Source organism: Coenobita brevimanus, chromosome 55 (genome assembly GCF_032717465.1).
Source record: "Coenobita brevimanus isolate Jiangsu-jjx chromosome 55, ASM3271746v2, whole genome shotgun sequence".
Classification (NCBI taxonomy): Eukaryota; Metazoa; Arthropoda; class Malacostraca; order Decapoda; family Coenobitidae; genus Coenobita; species Coenobita brevimanus.
The window spans coordinates 63,597,881-63,615,237 of NC_137008.1; the positions used below are offsets into that span (position 1 = coordinate 63,597,881).

At 44.0% G+C, this 17,357-nt stretch overlaps 1 protein-coding gene across 1 annotated transcript in view; it reads left to right on the top strand.

Annotated features, from left to right (window-relative positions):
* The window catches only part of LOC145401349 (coxsackievirus and adenovirus receptor-like), a 60,102-nt gene that overhangs the window by 26,489 nt on the left and 16,256 nt on the right, over nt 1-17,357 (top strand). Inside the window, exon 3 of the mRNA XM_080273674.1 lies at nt 252-379. Within this exon, the coding sequence (XP_080129800.1) occupies nt 252-379 (128 nt within the window). The remainder of the gene's footprint in view (nt 1-251; nt 380-17,357) is intronic.

Here is a 17,357-nt window from a genome sequence, read left to right on the forward strand (position 1 = left end):
ATATCTGCCCCTAATTTTAACCACCTTCTCTCTTCCCCACAGAAGGTGATGTTATAACGACTTGCTGACTGCCATATCAAGAATAGCCTAACCCAACCTAACCTTACATAAACCAGCCAACTCTAACCTACCCCAAATAAATCTAACCTAATCTAGCCAACTCTAACCTACCCCAAACAAACCTACCTGAATCTAACCCAAACTAACCTCTAACCTAGACTAACCTCCCCTTCTCTCTTTCTCGCCCACAGAAGAGGAACCCTACCCCGAGCTGGTGACGGTGCCGTACTTCCTGCCACCACCGAACAGAGCCACGACCGTCGCTATAGGCCAGCCTGCATACCTACACTGCCGGGTTGCACTGCTGGGGGAGAAGGCGGTGAGTAGAAAGAGAGAGAGAGAGAACTATGGAAGAAGGGGAGGTGCGGGGTAGAAATGGAGGAAAGGAAGAGAGTACTTCTGAAGACAAAGGAGGGAGAGGGAGGGGTAGAATACGAAGAAACGAGGATAAGGAGGGAAAGGGTGAAAAGGGATGGAGGGAGGAGTGTGTGTGTGTGTGTGTGTGTGTGTGTGTGTGTGTGTGTGTGTGTGTGTGTGTGTGTGTGTGTGTGTGTGTGTGTGTGTGTGTGTGTGTGTGTAAGTGACAGGGTAAAGGGGCTTGTATTCTGAAGTCCTTTGATTCCAGGTGTGTGTGTGGGATGTGGGTGTGTGAACCTCTGAAGGTTTCTGAGGTGTGTGGTTGAAGGGAATTTATACCTAGAAGCGTTGTGTGTGTGTGTGTGTGTGTGTGTGTGTGTGTGTGTGTGTGTGTGTGTGTGTGTGGGTGTGGGTGTTTAAGCTTTACAGTGTTTTGTTTTAAGGTGTGTGCGTGGAAGTGTTTTTGAGTGTAGGTGTGTTTTGGGGATATGGAGGTGTTGAGGTCTGAAATGTTTTGAAGTGTGTAGGTGAAGGAACGAGTAATTCTAAAGCGCTCTGGGTGCAGGTATATCTAGGATGAGTTAGTGTGCGGGAGGGTTGTGAAAGGGTTTAGGTGTAGCTGTTGTTGGGAGTTAGCGAGGGTGTTGATGAGGTTGTAGTTCTGAAGAATTTTTAGTGTATCCCGTCCAATAATTCTGAGAGTAACTGGTTCAGAGGTATGACCTGAGGTTGTATTTAAGTTTTATGACTGTCTGGAGCGAAGGCAATTATTGATCGCTTATTTTGTCTCTGAAGCTCTCCTTTGATTTCGTTTATATAACTCTTCAAGAAAATTTGGTAACGTGCCTCACTCAGCTTGTGTGAGCCAGACTGAGAGATTCTAGTCCGGCTCCGGGCTGGGATTTTTCACGGTCTTCACTGCCCCTCCTTAACTGTCCTCTGCCACTTGATAAATACATCTGTTCGAGCCCCAGTGACTATGTTCCCCAGAGTCTTGGGGCCGTCGATGAGTGGTAAGGTAGGGTACTGAAGAAAAAAAAGTTCCAGTGTGTATGTAGCGTTAGTTTTTGGTTTACCGCATGATGAGTTATGATGTGTTGTGATGCTAACGCGTTCGTACAGGACTTTTAGAGACGGAGACGTGGGTGGGTAAGACATGGGTGAAATAGAGAAAAGTAAGTGTGTATGAAACATTAGTATGCTGTAGCACCAATTCTGTCGTGAAAATATTACTAAGACATCAGGATACAGTAGGATGGGTCTGTAACAGGAGAGCTTGGTGGGTGAGTAGGTAGTGGCTGAAGCAATAGGCTGAAGTAAGAGTGACAGAGAAAATGAGTTCACAGAAAAGAAGTTAGTTTTGTCGGAAGAAATAAACTGGACAGAGAGAGAGAGAGAGAGAGAGAGGACGTAGTGAGTTTACAGAGGTGATGTCATAAAACAAAAAGAAATTGGGTGTGATAAGAAGGAGAACACACACGAGTTATACAGCGGAAGCGAAACCCGTCATGGTGGAAGGTATGGGATGAAGGGAGAGAGAGGGGGGCTGAGAAAGAGTGAGAGAAAGGGTGACAGAGCATGTGTGTGAGAGAGAGAGAGAGAGAGAGGGCGACAGAGGAAGAGTGAGAGAGAGAGAGGGTGGCAGAGAAAGAGTTTACCGAAGTGAAGAGGAAGGAATGCAGTAGTTTGAAGTGGCAGGACGTAAGAGAAAGTTATATAAAGTCCAATAAAGTGAAGGGTTTTGACGAGGGTTGGAAATTGAATAACTGGTAATTGGATAACAGGAGGTTCGTCACTGTCCGCTCTGAGGGTTATTGCAGGCGATACGGGCAATTGTGGGGGGCGGGGGGGCATTGAGTTTTACATCCATGCGACAATCACCTGCGAGGTCATGTTGCTGTGTGTGGGTTGGGGAGGGGAAAAGGGGGTGTTTGTGTGTGTGGGAGGTGAAGAGGGTGTGTGTGTGTGTGTGTGTGTGTGTGTGTGTGTGTGTGTGTGTGTGTGTGTGTGTGTGTGTGTGTGTGTGTGTGTGTGTGTGTGTGTGTGTGTGTGTGTGTGTGTGTGTGTGTGTGTGTGTGTGTCTACGTTTAGTTGACTTCGGGTGCTTGATGGGAGAAAGAGGAAAGTAAAACCAGGAATGAGACACTGTATGGAGACACTGAGGGAAGAAAAGGGAATCAGAGAGCTAAAACAGTGTATGAAGGAGATGGAGACTGAGACTGAGGCACTGTTTGACCATCAGACATTGCTTGGTGTATGGGAGGCTGAAAGAAAGAGTAGCTGATGGTAGACTTCACATAGAGAGACAAGAAAACGGCTTTAGGTGAACGAGGGGGGAAACTGAAAGGTTAAAAGACTGTATGTGCGAGTTAACTTGATTTGGGATACCGAGAACAAGGCTTTATATCTGTTTTTTCAAAGATGAGAGAATGGGTGGTTTAAGAGTTGTAGCTGATGGATGGATGTGGAGGGGAAGGCCGATAACGAGGCGATCTATGTGGCTATGAGAGAATGTGTAGAGGATGCAAGATTGGCTGAGATTTTGTGGAACCCGAGTCGATGGAGAGAATAAAGAAAGACCGAGAATGAGGCACTGTGTTTTTATCCACTTCTGCATTTTACGTTTTTCAGTCGTCCTGTCCTATGAAATTTCCACGCCGATCACTGTACTGCATGGAGCTGCTTCGCACTTTCTCACGCGGGTTTCTGCTCTAGGGTTATACGAGCGTGGGAGTGGCTTTGCCATTGCTATCCTTGTCTTATTTTCGTAATCGTGTCACTTTCTTTGACGGGAATGGCCTAGCACTGGTCATCCGGCTGAATGCAGGCATCCTCTTTCCTTTTGTTCCTATACCAAAACCAGAATCACCCAGGGGGGCATGTGGTTTTGTATTTATTTATTTTTTTTTTTTGGGGGGAGGGGTAGACGACAAGTAGTAGGTGGCAGTAGGCAACAGGTGCTGAGTGGCAGATGGTGAGTGTTAGGTGGTGGGTGCTTAGGTAGGAGTCGCCCTATCTGTGTGAATAAATAAATAAATGAAAGGCTCAAAGTTCCATCCCCTTGTATCTGTAACTTACGCAACCCCGAAATACATGAAATTGTTCCGTGCGTCTCTCTCTCTCTCTCCTCTTTGTCTTTTTGTCTCTCTCTCTTCTGTCTGTCCCTTCTCTATTTACCTCTCCGTCCCCCCCCTCCTTCTCCCTCATTTTTCATGTCTTGCCCAACCTCAGGATTTATGTGGAAAGCGCTGGCTGTTTCTCTCTTCCATCTATTTGTTTTCCTCTCTCTCTCTCTCTCTCTCTCTCTCTCTCTCTGTTTTTTTATTAGTCTGTCTCTCTTTCCATCTGTCTATCATCCCTCTATCTCTCCCGCCTCTGTCTGTCTCTCCCTTGTCTCTTCCACCTCAAGGCATCTCAGCTACTGCCTCAATCAGGTCATTAAGAGGGCCAGTGTCAAGAGTGTAGAAGTTACCCCCACTAACTCCTCCAACTGCCTACAACTCAGCCAAGGTCAATTCCCAACTTCCCATACTGTTCCTAAGTCCTCGAGTTGGGGAGGTGAGAGTCAGGGTGGTGGGTGAGGGGGTGCGTCAGGGTCAGGGTGAGGGGGTGGGTCAGGGTCAGGGTGAGAATGAAGATGAGACTGATGGTTGGGATGATAAGGGAAGGAAAGGGTGAGGACTATGATTGTGCTGGGTGAGGGTGGGGGTGAGGGTAATGATGGGTTGGGGTGAGGGTGATGATAGGTGGGGGTGGGGGTGAGGGTGATGATGGGTGGGGGTGAGGGTAATGATGGGTTGGGGTGAGGGTGATGATAGGTGGGGGTGGGGGTGAGGGTGATGATGGGTGGGGGTGAGGGTCATGATGGGTGAGAGTGGTGAGTGAAGGTATTTGTGGGTAAGGGAGAGGTTGAGGATGGTGGTAGGTGACGGGGGAGGGTAACTTTGGGTGGTGGTGGGTGAGGGTCAAGAGAGGTTGGGTGGTGACGATTGTGTGGGTGAGGGGGAGGGGTACTGACGGGCAGTGATGGATCAGGGTGCTGTGTGATGATGAGGGTGGTCCTGGTAGCTGAAGGCGAAGGTGGGTAAGTGGTGGCAGGAGGTACAAACAGACAGAAACATATACAGGCAGAACAGACGAATGAACAGACAGAAATAATAATATCAACAAACAGAGGGAAAGACAAAAAGAAAGCTACAGAGGCAAACAATGATGCAAACAGACCGTGACACAAGCATACAGAAAAACATAAAAACACCAACAGACATGAATAAGAAATAAAAAAATAGCAGACAGACAAACAGACAGACACAAAACCAGGGACACAGTGGGGGAGAGGCGAAGACAGGGAGAAGAGGAGCGAAAATAGGAGGGAAAATGAGAGAGATGCGAGGAAGAAGGAGAGAAAGAAAGAAAAAGAATCCAGCAATCTGAGGCTTGAACTGCCACAGCCCCCGAGCTGAAAGGAGAATGCTGTCAGAGGAGTAGCAAGCGGAAAAAGAGAGAGAGAGAGAGAGAGAGAGAGAGAGAGCATATTAGATTGTGGGATAAAAGAGAGAAATTTGGTGCATATGCAAATCACTCTCGCTCCCCCTCAACTCTATTGTCGTGAATTGCTGTTGTAAAGAGCAACAAGAATTGAGAGAGAGAGAGAGAGAGAGAGAGAGAGAGAGAGAGAGAGAGAAATGGGGAGAGACAGAGACTGACTGAATGGGGAAACGGGGGATTGAGAGGGAAGGGAAGAGTATAGGGATAATCAAAAGTTAGCCAACACTTCCATGCCTGTTGTGAGAAGGGAAAATGTTACAGGAATGATTTTTACATGATATATGAATCATGCAAAAGTTTATGAGAAGGAAGGATACATTATGTCATTAGGGGAAGAATGAGAAATACCAGAGACAGGACACAGGAGTGGTAGGGGACTGTTGGGTAACTTTTGCTCACAGCTGTAGACAGAGAGGGAGGTGATGGAAAGTGTATGTGAATGGTAGGTAAGAAGTGTGTGTGTGTGTGTGTGTGTGTGTGTGTGTGTGTGTGAGAGAGAGAGAGAGAGAAATTGAGGTAGAAAGAGTGCGAGTGGTAGATAAGAGGTGTGTGAAAGAGATTGTGGCTGGGGTCAGATGCCTGGGATCTCTCACGTGTTGGAGATAAATCTTCCACAAGGGAGAGAGAGAGAGAGAGAGAAAGCAGTGTGTGTGTGTGTGTGTGTGTGTGTGTGTGTGTGTGTGTGTGTGTGTGTGTGTGTGTGTGTGTATGTGTGTGTGTGCGCGCGTCTGTCTGTCTGTCTCTGTGTGAGGGAGAATGAGAAAGAGTGAAAGAGATCGCTAAAACACGCACACACACGCACACAAACACAAGATGGAAAAAGTGTAAATGTAAAATGAATGAAGCTCGTGTATGAAGCTGTGTATGTGTGTTACAGGGAAATACAGACAGAGACAGAAGGGAAAAAGAGGGGAATGGGGAATGTGTGTGTGTGTGTGTGTGCTAGATAAGAGCTGTATGAAAGGACGTGGAGAGAGAGAGAGAGAGAGAGAGAGAGAGAGAGAGAGAGAGAGTGTGTGTGTGTGTGTGTGTGTGTGTGTGTGTGTGTGTGTGTGTGTGTGTGTGTGTGTGTGTGTGTGTGTGTTCTTTCACAGGCTAGAAGTATATCTCCCACAAGGAACGGATTGTCTCTAATGCATACAAAGAACTACGCTTCAGTATTGACTGTTATCCTCTCTCTCTCTCTCTCTCTCTCTCTCTCTCTCTGACACGTGATCCTTACCTTATTTCAGTTTCTCTCGACTCAGCTTCATGCAAATTTTCAAGACAAAAGTAACTCTTGATTTCCACTTATCTCCCTAACTCGTGTCTTTTACCAAATTTAGAAAATAGTTGGGTACAAAAGTCAGAGGAATTCTCTACCTCAACTATGCACCTCTTTCTACGTGAGAGAGAGAGAGAGAGAGAGAATTCCTAGAAGACATCTTTGATTTACATTTTACTGGCTGACACTGAACGCCTGTCATAAAATTCACTCGATATTCTCCTCTCGCCCCAGCTCGCCATCCACCACCACGCCAATCCCTCCTGCCCACATGGATTCCTAAGATAGACTTGAATCTATTTGGAATTTATTTACAGAAAAGGAAGAAAGGAAAGAAAAACAAATTAACTTTTACAAAAATTCCATACACAAGGTTCCAGGTGTCCTCCATTCATTTAAAAAAAAAAAAGTATGAGATGGACCTGAAGCGACCAACCATACCTCAGGGGGCAATATGATGCCTGGCAGTGTATGTGGTGACAGTGTGAGGTGTGGCAGTGTTTAAGGTGCAAGAGGAAGAGTGGGCAGTGTGAGGCTTGGAAATGTAAGGCATAGCAGTGTGTGAGGTTCAAGAAAAGTGTGACAGTGTAAAGTTTGTCATACTGAGGTGTGGTAGTGTGTGATGCGGCAGTATGATGTTTGGCAATGTGAGGTGTGGCTGTTTGTGAAGTGGCAATGTGAGGTGTGGCAGTGTGTCAAGTGCTAGTACGATATGTGGCTGTGTGTGTGTGAGGTGCAAGAAAAACGTGGCTGTGTGTGAAGTGAAAATATGAAGCGTGGCAGTGTGACGTGTGACAGTGTGTGAGGTGTAAAAGTGTGGTAGTGTGAAGTCTGACAGAGAGTGGTATAGCCTAACAGGGACCTTTTTCTACGTCCTGCAGTAGATACATGACATACGGATGGCTTTTTCCCTCCACTCCTGTCCCATTTCCCAACATCATCATCTTCAGAAGGATTTGGTCTTGCTTTTCTCTCCATTTCTTGACAAATACTGAGCTTCCTGGGAAAAACTCGCTGCTATAATCATACGGTCATCTCTGTAACTGCCTGTCGTTCTCCGTGTTGTGTGTGTGTGTGTGTGTGTTCGCTTACGTCTGCAACTGTGTCTACATGTCTATCTGTCTGAAAAGTGTACACAGGGGAGGCGGTTTGTGGAATGGAGTGGAGATGAGTGGCGATGGAAGTAAAGGCATGAATGAACATTAATACCGGGGTGGAAAAACAACGGAAATGCTTAGTCGGGATTATAAGCTTACAGTTCACCTCTCTCGTTCATTTCTCCTTTCTGGCTAATATTTCTAAGCTCAGTGAGGCCTTGTATGTGTCTTTTTGTTGACTCTGATGAGAAGCGTTGGGGAGGAAAGAGACGGACGTGCCCAAGTATGAAGTTAACGCAGTGGTACAGTAGACGAAATTCGGTTCCTGAATGCACTGATCTCCTCAGTTCCAGTTGGCAAGGAGTCATGCTATGGAATCTAGGTAGCAAGATTCAGTTTGTTTTCGCCTGTCAAAGATCCATAACTCTATTTCAGCTTTGTTGATGGCCAAATGTAGTCAGACTGGAAAGTATGTTTGATCAGTAACCAGGGAGAGTCATTCTTATCTCATTATAAAGGCGCATCCAATTTCAGACAAACCTTAATTTGTATTCAGATGGAGAGATTGTCCAGTTCCATCAAATGAAAACGAACCGACTCTACTAATTACTGAACAAAACTTCTCGACATAAATGCACTACTGAAAACTTGAGGCCCGTCTGCAAACTGGGAGAAACTGTACATGAGAGTGGGCGGCTGGGAATGTTAAGAAGGGGATGGGAGTGACTGGCGACGGGGTATTTTTTGTTGTGGCCACCTTGTATGAGCTGGGATTGGGCTTCAGACGACAGGTGGATAGAAAGCCTCTCTCTTGCTATTTCCCTTTCCCTGTCTATCTGTCTGTCTGTACGTCTATCTATCTGCCTGGTTAACTGACTGAACATGAATTTTCTACATTGTTCATTTTACCACCGGACGATTTTACTCAACTTAGGGAGGATCTCTAGTAGTAAAGGAGTTAAGGAAGGCGATACCTATCCACGTCTATCTTTACCTGTATGAAGTTGCCCAGAAATAGCAAAATAAAAAGGACGTCCTCGGTCTAAATGGGATCAAAGCAATCACAGAAACTCAAGGCAAGAGGCGAAGAGATCCCACAGTATCATGAAAAGCAATTAAGCAAGCGTGCAATGGTTCCTTATGGTTATTATGCGCCCTCCCCTTCGCCCTCACCCTTACTGCCGCCATTGGGGATTGGGTGTGTGGCAGGGAGGAGGCTGTTATATGTGTTCCTTTGTATTCTTATGGGTGTTGTAATTATGGGTCATTAATATTATCACGAGGATCTTCCCCCCCCTCCTCTCTCTCTCTCTCTCTCTCTCTCTCTCTCTGAGGGATTGGGTGGGGTCCCCTGCAGTACAATAACTACTTGGTTGGGTGGTTGGGTGGTAGTTTACTGTTATTAATTCTGTTCGCTTATTAATTCCCCTATTATTACTATTATTGCTACTACAATTATTACTATTACTATTTGATCCTTGCCGCTTCCCTAAGTCTTTGGGCCTGCCTGCGCTCCGCACCTTGATTTGGATTGGCTGGTGTTATTACTCCCAGCCGTCAGATCAGTTCATTTAACTTAATAAAAACCACTCATAAAGCTGAATCTGACTTACTCTTATTAAGGACTTGTACAATTTTGCTTTCTGAGTTAGGCATATGGAAGGAGACTAACTGTGTATGAACCTTCCGATGAAAAACTGAGGGAATAATGATACTTTTTGGAGTTCGATGAGTGTGGTGGGAGAACGCATTTGGAGGAGTTAGTGTGAGTGTGTTTGTGATGGCTGGTCTAATTGCAAAAGTTGGCAGAGGTTGCATGAACGGTGTAATGAGTAGTTTTGGTGGGCTGGGGGAAAATGATCACACACGTCCAATAAAAGACGTCAGTATTAAAACAAAAAATCTTGTTAACTGTTAAAACTAAATTATCCCAGGCGCCCCATGAAAGGTGTCCGAATATAAAAAAAAAATAACTTAGCATTTCTTAAAACTTGTATCAAATATAGTAATCCATCTTTTACTATTTCTTCTTATAGTCAATTTATTCAGCTCAGGAGACACCTTTTGAACTAGAGGAGTTAAGAAACCTAAAATCGTCTGGAGGTAACAAGAACTGAATTTAAAAGTACTTTACATCGTCGACTTGAGAGATTAAAACAAAAGATAAGAAAAACAGTTATATCTTCCTTTTTTCTTTTTTTTTCTTTTTTTTTGGGGGGGGGGGGGGGGGGGGAGGTGCTATGAACTACTGCATCAGAAAAAAGTTGTATTTACTGTAGGTGATTCCATGTTACAGTAAATATGTATTACGAGTAAATGTTACGGTATATACTGAAGTGATTATATAGGAGTCATGAACAGAATAAATGCAAAGCCACAGATAACACAAACCTAATACAGAAGTGAAGGCCAGTTGCATCCAAACGCGAAGCCCTCTGAACACGTTAGAGTAAGCTAGGGACGCTAACCTAGTCTAACTTCAAGGGCCGCCAAGTTCATAGACAACATTGTGACTGATTGTGACCAGAGGCGGGTGTTTGATTAGTTCAGGTGCAGGAGTACATACAGGTGCTCTCCAGGCGTGTTAAGGATGGATGGATGGGTGGACGGATGGTGGATGGACGGGTGGTTAAGTGTGTGAATGGATGGATTAGTGGCTAAAAGTGTGGACAGATGGACGGATAACAGTGTCAATGGATAGGTGGACGAATAGGTGGGTGCGTGGATGGATGCATGGATGGACAGGGGTGTGGACAGATGGAGTGTATTGCGTGCTGCAGTGTTGCTGTATATTGCAGAGCGCTGACTGCTGTGTGCTGTGAATGTCGCTGTGGCAGTAATTTATTGTATTAACATCCATGCAGTTCAACCCAGCCCAATTACGCTTTGTTAATATTGGCATCAGTAAATATTTTCTGTCTGTTTACCTGTCCGTGTCTATTAGTATACTGTATATTCTCTAACTGTCTATCTATTTTATTCTCTGTCTATCTACCTGTTTCTGTCTATTTCATTTTCTGTACATCTACCTGTCTGTGTCCCCATGATTATATGCCATCGATCTGTCTGTCTGTCTATCTATCTATTTTTCTGTCTATCTACGTCTCTGTGTCTCCATGATTATGTGCTGCCAAAATGTCTATTTGTCCAGTTAATTTTCTGTCTAACTATATGTCTATTCCCTATTTATCTGTCGATTTAGCTACATATATTTCTTCCGCTCTGTCTACATCAGTGTCTATCTGTCTCCATCCGTATTTATCAATCTATCTATCCATCTATCTACATGTCTGTCTGTCTGTCTGTCTCTTTTTGCATATCTCTCTTCACCTATCTATCTATCAATCAATCTATATGTACATCTTAATATCCATATATCTATCTATCGACCCATCTATCAATCAGGAAAGACCTCTTGCAGTGAAGGAATGACTAAGGGCTATATCTAACCATTACAATCAATTCTAAATCAAATAAAATCGCCTAGAAAGAGCAAGAATAAAATCAAAATAAATATCATTCGATGGAACTGGGTCACTGGGCATCTTCTCACCCCCTTCACTACAAAATTCATCTTCTTACCGAAAAAAAAAATCTGTAGTTAGCCATATGGAAATAATTATAAAGGTGTTCTCGGGCTGAAGGGCCTTTTGAGAGAGAGAGAGAGAGAGAGAGAGAGAGAGAGAGATGGGGGGAGGGGGGAATGCCAAACCAGCCCCCGAAGAAATAATGCAACGGAAAATGCAGCCAGAAAGTGATGTTCCATAGCCCTTTTAAAGTGTCCATTATTTTGTCAACATCGCTCTCTCTCTCTCTCTCTCTCTCTCTCTCAGGAAACTGCACACGCGTTTCTTACATCCCTGCTGGAAAAGGTTACATTCTTGAAATTAAGGTTACGTGTTTATAATGAGAAGCAACGTTAGCAACCTTGCACATCCTAAATCTAGTGTCGTCATCATCATCATCATTATCATCATCAAAAGCATTATCATCATCATAAAAAGCATCACCATCATTCCTATCTTCGTTCGCATTGTAGCAGCGTTATTATCATGTTTTTGTCATCGTCATCACCACTATCATCCGTTTAAGGTCATCATCATCATCATCATCACCATCATTATCATCATCACTATCGTTAATGTCGTCATCATTACCATCATCATCATTACTCATCATTATCATCAACAGCCGCAGCAACAAGAGCATCATCATCATCATCACCACCGTCATCAAACCCCATTTCCCCATTATTTCAAAACCGGATGAGCAAAACTGAAGAAAAACACCAAGAAAACTAAAACGGTGTAAGTTTATCCGTCAAAACAATATTTAGTGATGAAGGTGAGACCTCTATTCAGCTTAACATTATGGCTCTATAACTTCTACAGCTCAGTTCAGTCCCTAATAAAATGGACTGCAGACTGACCTGTGACCTTTGGCTTATCTTTTGCTTACTTCTACATGACCTCTCTCTCTCTCTCTCTCTCTCTCTCTCTCTCTCTCTCTCTCTCTCTCTCTCTCACGCTGTCGCCTCATCAAACTCGATTTTTCTCAATTCCACTCATCTACTCATGTTGCTCGCTTGATCTCGTCCCAGCTCTCACTTACTTCAATGTTACCTGACTCCTTACTCTCTTACACACAGACACACACAAACACACTCCCACACACACTCCCACAAACACACACGCTTATTCTCACCTTCTCTCACTCACACATCCACAATCCTTGACACACACACACACACACACACACACACACACACACTCATCCCTCACACTCGCCTTTAAGTCATTTCGCTTTTTCCTCCCTCTCTGCGACACCCTTATGAATATTCTTTTTCTTTATTCTTATCTTTCATTTTAATATTACAGGAAGATTAGCCTTGATGAAACAGTGTGTCTTTGTCTCACCTCCATGCTTAACAAAACGCCGAGATTTTTTTTTTCCCCTTTTATCTTTGGGTGCTCTGCCTGTCTGGATACTGGCACGAGCGTCCTTGATATATGCACCAACTTGTCTTGATATCTGCACCAGTTTTCTTGCTGTTTGCACCAGCTTCCTTTATATTTGCACATCTTCCCCGACATATGCCCAACAATTCTTACTAGTTGCACTAATTTCCTTGATATTTGCACCATTTCAATCTTCTTCTTTTAAACTTACTTCCCTGATATTTGTACCAACATGTCTGGATAATTGCACTCCCTGCTATGATATATACACCCATGTGTCTGGATATTTGCACTCACTTCCTTAATATAAACACATCAACACTTATTATTTTCACTGCCTTCCTTGACTGCACCAACATTTCTAATTCCTTACACAATTTTCCTTGCTATTTGCACCGACATGTGTGCATATTCACACTAGTTCCCTTGATATTTGCACCAACATTTCTAGTTATTTACACTTACCGGTAACTTTTTTTCATGTTTAACCCTTGACTGCGATGACGCTTTTTCTTTGTTTTATTCAGAGGCTTTAATTCCGCTTTTATGTTTTTTTTTAGAGTAATATATAGCCTCAATTGTGCCCTTCAGATTATATTTACTCCTGTCATAGCCCACACAAAACCGATATTTTCACCCGATATAACCTTCCAGTACCGATATATTCACCCGATGTAGCCGATATTTCATCACCCACAGAGTGTAACACCTCCACAACATAATCCAGGCTTCAGTTAATTTTACCCCTGACACAGACCACAAAAACCGATATATTCACCCGATATAACCTTCCAGTACCGATATATTCACCCGATATAACCTTCCAGTACCGATATATTCACCCGATATAACCGATAATTCTTCGCCCACAAAACGTACATCATACCATAATCCCAAGCTTCAATGCACGGTTGGCTACGCTATACTCCCGCCATTTCTTTTTTTTTTTTTCCCTTTAATCCAGAGTCGCTTCCTGTTTTCCAATTTAGGCGAAAATACGAAGGGGTAACTGATGTAAAAGGTCATAGTCACTGCACTCGGGGTAATAACTAGGGATATTGAACAGGGACAGTTAAATGCATGCTGTTCTCTCTCTCTCTCTCTCTCTCTCTCTCTCTCTCTGATATATTACGGTAAGTCAGTTTTTTTTTTTTTTTTTAATAACCGGAATATTGAAAACAGGAAAAATGGAGTTTATAGCGGAGGGTATTATTTGCGTGTGTGTGTGTGTGTGTGTGTGTGTGTTCGAACCTTACCTTCCAAGCTTCATACTTTGCAGGCTGGCCGCTACTGACCCTACACAGACCATTCGCAGGTCAAGGGTCAAAGGTCAAGGGTCAGGGTCACTGGAGTGCAAAGAAAATTAACTGACCTCAAGCGGGTGCATATCAGCCTTCTGGGGGGGGGGGGGGGCGGCAGTTTTTTTTATTTTCTTGTTTTTTTCTTGTTAGTGATCCTCCAACCCCGGGCTAATGACCTCAGCCTGGGGAGACGGGGTGATGAGGTATATGAGCGAGGAGGGAGAGAGTCGGGGAGAGGGTCGCCTGTTAGTGAGGGACAGAATGACAAGGAGGCGATTTGTTTGTGAAGGCGTTTGGCTGTAGCGAGATAGATAGACAGACAGATATAGATATAGATAGATAGATCGACAGAAAATCCTCTCACCCTGTGTGGATTAGGATTAGAAAATCGATATTAACCCTTTTATACATAATGGTGTCTTTTATTTCTTACTTACTGCTGGCTTCTGACTATATATATTTAGACTATAGCTAAGAGAGGGTAGGTCAATTACTCTCTCTTGTGGTTGGGAAGGAGCTTATGTTCCTTTAGTTCATTCTGTTCATCATGTTCACCGCACAGGCTTCTCCTCATCAGCTTTACTCTGTGTAGAAATGAGCTCGAAGTTGTAGAGAGAATATTTGTGGCTTCCTACAGTCGTCTCAAGAGTTATTTATGTTCCAAAGAAGAGTAAAGGGAGAACCAAACGCACTCCTATACTTCATTAACAGTGGGGAAATTTTGAACCACACTGTAGATGTATTAAGAAGAGGGTATAATGTCTTTATCATTTTGCTTGCAACTAAGAATGAGAGAGACAGAGAGAGAGAGAGTGTGTGTGTGTGTGTGTGTGTGTGTGTGTGTGTGTGTGTGTGTGTGTGTGTGTGTGTGTGTGTGTGTGTGTAACCTGAAAGTATTTTATCAGCGGTTCCAAAGCCATAACAATTCTCCACTATGGACGCTGCATCCTGATATCTAAACATAGTTGGAATTTCCCAAAGAACCACAACTTTCTGACGGAGGATTAGATGAGTCCCGAAAGAAGCATCAGAGGCAGAGCCATTTTTCACCACGTATTATTTGCAACGAGGAACGGATCAAAGAACAACGTAGGCTACCTTAAATATAACTACCTAATCAGTGGCCCCTAAATCCTTCTCTTTCTCTACATAAGCGACAATAACATTCCTATAAATCGGCCCCTCCAGTACGAAAAATGCCCTGTCTGTAGTTTCAAGTTATAGGAGTCCGTTATAGCGAGGGTCTACTTTTCTTCTGCACGGATGTTGCTTCCAGTTTCAGTAGTTCTTAAGACCCGTATTTTTTCTCTATTGCCGCGTTTTATCCTACTGTATTTATGGAGAGACATACGACAGTGAAGGGGTTAATGGACAATATCTCTGAAGGTGAATATGATAAGCAAGAGGTAGCAAGAATATACTGAAAAACGTCGCAGGATTTTGGGCCATCGGAAAGTCTCCATTCATCCCCACAACGCACTGTGTGGCAGGAGAGACATTCATCATTCACTATTCACTGCGTCTCTTGCATTCCAGGGTAGATAGAGGGAGGAACGTGGTCTGAATAGAATGCATCCTGTCTCATTAAATTCGACGGCCAGAGACTTGAGAGAGGAATGAGGGACTGAATCTAATAGTTCCTGATTTGCTCTGGACGTGAAACCCGGTGGACTGAAGGGTGAAGCTGCTCTTTTCCTGCAGTCTACTATCCTCCTTTACGGGCCAGGGAGGAACATGAGAAACGTTTGTGTAACTGAACAGCACAGTCACAAGGTAATAGCAGTGCCAACACGGGAAGGCGTCCCTCTCCAGCACCATTCTATTCCTCAATCTACATCACTAGAAATACATTATTTAAAATTTACTTTTGCTGCTTTCAGACAATTTCTCTTCAAGTTAGAACAGATTTTTTTTTTTCGAATAAAGTACATCAAATACAACCTTTATCAACCCCTTCATCATCAGAAGAGTTTTCTAGGCTGAATAAAATCGTCTGACAGCAGCAAGAATAAAATACAAATAGACGCCCAGGTGGTGTAAGGGATTCAGGAATGAAGGCCTAACCTTCCTATACGATAAAATTTTAACTACGATCACACCTTCATACGATACACATACGATAGCAACCACAAGAAGCCACGTACGGTAGCAGTTACCAGGAGCTACACATCATTCACCAGGAGCCACACACGAACCACAGCGCAATCACCACGGGCCCCTTGCACCCAGACAGGCGTGAAGGTGTCGTTATCAGACTTGCGAACCAGCCAGACAAGCCGAGAGAGAGAGAGAGGGGGGCCAGATGCTCCCGAAGACGCCACATCTCACGTAATTATGGCGGTGCTCATAATCCTAATTGCTTAATCCCGGTTCAGGAGCTTGTCGTAAAGGAAGGTAGGAAGGTCGTCGCTTTCAGAGACAGCCACGGAACTGGCTCAAGCACTTTCGGAGGTATAGGGCAATGCTCCAGCACTTTTGAACGTGGATATAAACTTGTTCTGGCACTTTTGGAGGTAAGAAAATGGTCTAGTGCTTTGGAATGATGACATACACTTGTTCCAGCTCTTTCGGAGGTATGGAAATGCTCTAGCTAGCAGGGAAACGCGCTAGCACTTTTGAATGTGAGTAAATTTTGATCCAGCACTTACAGGGCCCTGGAGAGAGACTGACAAATGAAGAGAAGGAGCGTTTTGGTGTGAATGTGGTTGTGATAGAATGCATTAGGAAAAAATTCACTGAGGCGATTTGGCCATGTGGAGAGGATGGAGTGAGAGACTAACTAGAAGAGCATGTGAGTGAGGTGGAGGGGGGAGAGGGAGAAGGAGACAGAGATAAGATGGAGGGCTGGAGATGTATATGAGAGAGGGGGCTATAAGTTAGGGGGAAGGCAGCGAAGTGGCACGGAACAGCGCGACATGGAGGCAATTTGTCGCCACCCCTTACGGGATTAAAGCGTCTGGCTATAGATATATATAGAGGTAGATTTTTAGGGCGGAGAAATGCCCTAGCACTTTTGAAAGGTGGTTTTCCGATATTTGTTGTTGCATTTTTAATACACAGGAAAAAGGTGAACAGGTGTCCTTCATTCACGTGTTGCCACAACAGGCTTGGCCGATCGCCTTCAAATGTTCAGGACCTTTTGCTACGTCTTTTATATGCGGTATATATTTTTTTCACCCCCACAGAAATCAAGTGTTATATACAGTACACCACTAACTAAGCAGCCTATGATTTTAACCTAAGTCTACGGTATTCGACGATGAACTTAAGTCTGATATATTTTTATCCCCTAGGACAAATTTTATGTTCCTGTTTGTAAATGTCGGCCTTGTTCTCGAGTCTCTATACCTAACAAGTATTATATACGGAACTGGTTAGCGTTACTGGTCCTGATACCTGTCCAGAAACTTACAGCATAGAAGTAAATATTTCATAAGTTATTCCGCAAACTGGAGAGTACCTTGCGACGCTACAAGGCTCCAGGCAGTATAAATTTGTAGCAAGTTATAATGTATGTTGTTGCGTAGTGGTGAGTTTCGGGTGGGTGTGAATTTCCATAATAACTTTGGTAAGGTAACAGTGTGCCTCGTGTGTTGCGTCATGTATGGGGAGTTGTCTTCGTAGCGAGGACACACACACACACACACACACACACACACACACACACACACACACACACACACACACACACACACACACTGAGCGGGTTTACAGTGAGTGATGCTCTGAATCCCTTTAGTGGGTCGTCACGCGGTAGCCAAACAGGTTGAGT